The sequence below is a fragment of the Durio zibethinus genome, chromosome 9 (assembly GCF_047325235.1).
Source record: "Durio zibethinus cultivar Kanyao isolate XHJ-2024 chromosome 9, ASM4732523v1, whole genome shotgun sequence".
Taxonomy (NCBI): Eukaryota; Viridiplantae; Streptophyta; class Magnoliopsida; order Malvales; family Malvaceae; genus Durio; species Durio zibethinus.
In genome coordinates this window covers 5,581,589-5,586,189 of record NC_143170.1, presented here as the reverse complement: position 1 = coordinate 5,586,189, position 4,601 = coordinate 5,581,589, and the positions used below count along the sequence as shown (strand labels likewise).

General features: G+C 35.4%; 1 protein-coding gene across 1 annotated transcript; it reads right to left on the bottom strand.

The window, feature by feature from the left end:
• Window positions 1-216: 216 nt before the first annotated feature.
• Window positions 217-4,124, bottom strand: LOC111316156 (uncharacterized). Its single transcript, XM_022918170.2, has 4 exons — window positions 3,823-4,124; window positions 1,654-2,157; window positions 829-975; window positions 217-632 (listed from the first exon to the last, which is right to left on the bottom strand). The coding sequence occupies exons 1-4, from the start codon at window positions 3,925-3,927 to the stop codon at window positions 540-542; spliced, it is 849 nt and encodes a 282-aa protein (XP_022773905.1). The 5' UTR covers window positions 3,928-4,124; the 3' UTR covers window positions 217-539.
• Window positions 4,125-4,601: the final 477 nt, after the last annotated feature.

The window sequence follows — 4,601 nt, the reverse complement described above, 5'->3', positions numbered from 1 at the left end:
GTAGAAATGAGCCTTGATTGTTGCACAAGAGTAAAACCATTTAATAAAATTACTAAATGGGATCACAGGGGAAACAGGTCAAAGGTTATGGAAAAATGGGGAAGGAAAAATTTGTAGTGTTGAGAATCAAACATCAGCCTCGCAATAATGAAAATGAATGACCCATTTGTACTAAATCCCAAGTTACTATCATCTATTTTGGCTGAGACACCAAGATGGAGAAAACATCATCATTTTATAAAACATATATGAACAAGTACAAATTTCTGCTTTGCCATTTTATTGAACAAACACTGCATTTTATTGAACAAACACTATGTACATCCTACTTGGCCATTACCGTTATACAGGAGGTTATTACAGCAAATAAGATAGAACTATTTCTCAGGAGCTGGGTTCTGGTTTATTTAGCAGTACCTGTCTAAGATTTCCACGAAGGCTATATATGCCAAATTGACACTGCTGATTATTTCCATTACCTTCTTGGACCTTGCTACTTCATTCCTGTTTTGCTTAGTAATAATTTAATCAGTCAACATTTATTGCCTCTTGAAGTTACCAGATTCTTCAGTCCTTGCAAACCTTCCACGGATCCTCGGTTGACTGTCAGCAAGAGCCTTCCTGCAAGCATACTGAAAAAAAAAAAAAATCATGAGTTTCAGTACAAAGTCCAATAAAGGGCATGTATGGAATAGGAAAAATAACCATGGAGTCTTAAATGTATTCCTTGCCAAACACTCTAGGTAGTTAGTCATCTTGTTTGATCTCAAAAACTAAGAAACAAATGCAACTGACATTAACGGAAGCAGAATCAACTTTAATTTTTACCTTGATTTTCCTTCCAAAGTTCCTCTTTGTCTTCTTATTCCTGTATCTGGAGAGCTTTTCCCTTCTATCTTCGGAAGAACAGATGCTGACAATTAATGGTCGCTCAAGGGGAGAATGGATGACACTTGTATTACCATTGCCAAGAGTCTGTCATAAAAACTCAGTATCAATGACCCAGCCCATCCTGTGGAAATGGCCAGAAACATCTAAAAGTTTCTTAGTCCGAAGACTTTGTTACAAAGACAGTACATACGCAGTGCTCAACTGCAATTTGATGAGTCACTTGATTCTGGTGGGTTTGTTAAGGGAAATGACGAAGAAAACACTGAGGTTTTTTATGAAGACAAAAGGAGAATGTTTGAATTTTAGATATCAGTAGAATTTTAACTGCAAAGCAGGATCCCCATTGCTTCCTGGTGTGTTTTTGACAAGGATAAACACTGTTGTGTTCATAAGTGGCTATGACATAGTATTTGCTGAAGTCCTTGTAAGGGAGGGAACATGTTAGCAGATTAACCCAAATGGTTCATACTAGGTGAGTTTTTGGGTTCCAACAGCAAAAGTACAGCAGAAGGTGAAAGTTGAATGCAGGGAGAGTTATGGATGGAAAGATGCCTCCTCTAATTAGAAAAGGTCCAGGTAATTTGTGGCTCTAACATTTTAAAGTCGGGTGCATAAGCTAAAGAAATCAAGTATAAAATCGGATTAATTTTAAGAAAGAATATGGTAATCCACACAAATGCCAACAAAAAAGCTAAAAGCCTCCATATCAGTCACTGGACAAGTACAAAGGTAGAAAAAAACACAAAAATAATTAAGGCTGACCTTTATATCTCCTTCACTAAGTGATCTCCTCATTCCAAAAACAGAACCAAAATCCATTCCAGGGAAATCCAGAAAATTAGGATTGATTGCAGACCCTTGCATCCATTCCATTGAGCTTAGACAACCTGAGCTGACACTTTTCTGGAATGGTACATCACAGAGCACTTTTTTTTCTTTGTTTTGGTTTTCATCCGTCTTCACAGCAGGAATCTCGATATCCAGGACCTCAGACAGCGGAGTTTCTATTGCTGCTTGTGCCATCAGATCCTTCTCACACTCATAGAGAACCTCTAAAAGCTGCTCATTTTGAATTGATTCGATATCTGCAGCCTTAAGTCCTTGTGAAGTAATGACATCTTCACCACAGGAGATTAATGAGATGGCTGCTGTCACGGGATCAAGGCTCACAATTGATTCTTCAATGATGGGTTCTGGAGCTTTGAACAGATCACCTTCTCCTCCCAGGTCATATTCAGATATTGTGGAGGTCTGAACAAGGTTGTCCTACGTTAGGCAAGAACAAGTAAAGGAAGGTTAAGAAACAAATACTATTAAATGTTGAATAGGGTTTTTTCCTGAATGAAACAAAAGTAGGAGAGGCTATAACAATAATTCAGTATAAAAATCTTAAAGATTAATACAGGCAGAAACGCACTTTGCTTGGTATTGTCCAAAGAGAAAAGATTCCATATTCTAGTCAACTCCAAAAAAAAGCTTTAGCCTAGAGCCCTAGACAAAACAATGCAATTTTGACCAATCTCAAGATATATGAGTTCAGTTTCATCACATCTTCTTTTCTTTTTCTCTCATAAACAGTCTTATTATCTTTAGTCTTTTACAAATGAATTGTCCCACATCAGACATGTTAAACTCAATCCCAAAGATTCTAGCGCAAAGGTCAGCAACCAGCTTAGCTAATCATGTTCATTTAAATGTGCTCCTCGACCACCTCCTCCTCTGCCATCCATAAAAACCAGTTCAGAACACAACTAAATTCAAATATTCGATTGTTTAAGGAATCAATCTAAATTTCATTTTAGTAACAACTTACTGTAGCTTAAACACGTCCGTGATATACAATACCAAATTCGAACATAAACTCAAGTTTGTATAGTTGTGTAAGATTGCCACCGAAAAGATTATGGTGAAAGGAAAAAGAACCAAAGATAAATTCTCATGGCGGCTTGTTTCCGTGTTCAGTATGCACACAGTAAAAGACTATATCCGAAGACAATATGGCAATCAAACTCTATTAATCAAATTCAAAAATCCTTCTCACGGTCAACATATTCTCTGGTAACAAGATAACTATTTATCAGAAAATTACCCTTATTACAGTAAGAAAAGATCTATAACAACCATTTAAAGGGTAATTTTTATTTCTACTACTTTCTCCAAATTTTGATTTTGCACTTTTGACACCAACTAAACTAAAAAGCAATATGAAGCTTTTCTACTTGGGTACTTACCCTCCTTTTTTGACCTTTTATACTAAGAAAACTAAAAAAAACGACTTTTTTCTTCTTTTTTTATTTTTTTTCTAGTATCTCTGTATAAGTGGGTTAAAAAGTGAAAAACCGAATAACAGTTCACACAAAAAAGTTGAAGAAAATGGAAGAAATGTTCAAGAACGCGGAATTCGTGACATGGAAATAATTTCCAATTATATTCCAACTTTTCTTTGTTTTCTTTCCTTTTTCCAGATCCAGCATGTAAACATAACTTTCAATTTTTTTTCCATTTCAGACTTGTTTGGTTGCTGAGAAAGTGTTTTAAGAGAATAAACTAATTAAAGTCCCCCTTTTCACGAGAACCCAAAAAGCATAGATCATGAAGGCTGAAGCTTCTAAAATACATTAGAGGGGAACATGAAACAAAAATTTCCGTAGAAGTTGAAATCTTTAATATGCGGAAATGAAGTCCCACTATGAAATCACTTAAAAACTAGAAGAAATTTTAACTGAAACACAAAATCGTCTCCATTTTTTGCTCCATTTTAAAAGCAACAAAAATAAAGAATTATTACAGTACAAAAAACAAACACCCCAATTCCTCAGATGCGGACAATCAAAGCTAGGCCTAATCAAACAAATGCAGATCGCCCCAAAGAAACCAAAGCAATGAAAGTGAGGACAAGATATCAGAGACAAAGATTGAGATATCCATTACCATTGAAGCTTTGGGTTTATGCGTTTTGCAGTAGTCTTCAAACTGCTGAAAATCTTGAGAAAAGTTCAGCATGTAAGGGAAAAACAGCCCTGTCTCTGCATACATTTCTCCACCAACAGGCACACACTTTCTTTGATTCTTTCAGAGAAAGAAAAGAACCTCTTTTCTTCTTCTCTCGTAAATGAACAAGAGACGTCACTTCTCTAGAAAACAGAGTTCCAAAGTAGGCAAAGTGCTAACTTAAAAACCTAGCAGCCAAAATGTTAAGGGAGAGAAATTTGATTGGTTTTGGCTATGATGTTGGACTTCATAAGAAAGAAAATTTATATATTTATAATAATCAGAGGTGCTATTAATTTAGTACTAAGCTTTTTACGGAAAAAAAATAAAAAAAAAAGTTATAAATAGGTAGTAAAACGACAAGGTGTAAAAGGACATGGTATATTGTGGTCTGTCCCCATTGTCCTTATCATGGCTTTTATTTAACAGAGTCCGTATTATTTATTATTATAAATATAATAATTATTAGGGTTTTATTGATTTTTTTTTTTGGGAATTAATAATGAAATAAAATTTTTATATTAGTATAACAGCAATTTGCATTGGTGAATGAGCCATGCTTTGGACAAGTTTGTGGGCTGGACAGTGCTCATCAATCACTCCGTCCTTTATATCTCTTGTCAGAGAGAAACAATTGTTCCCGACGCGATTATTGTGCGCGTGTCGTACAATTTCCTAGCATGTGGATGATAGGGATACTCGGCTGCAGCAATTTTTTT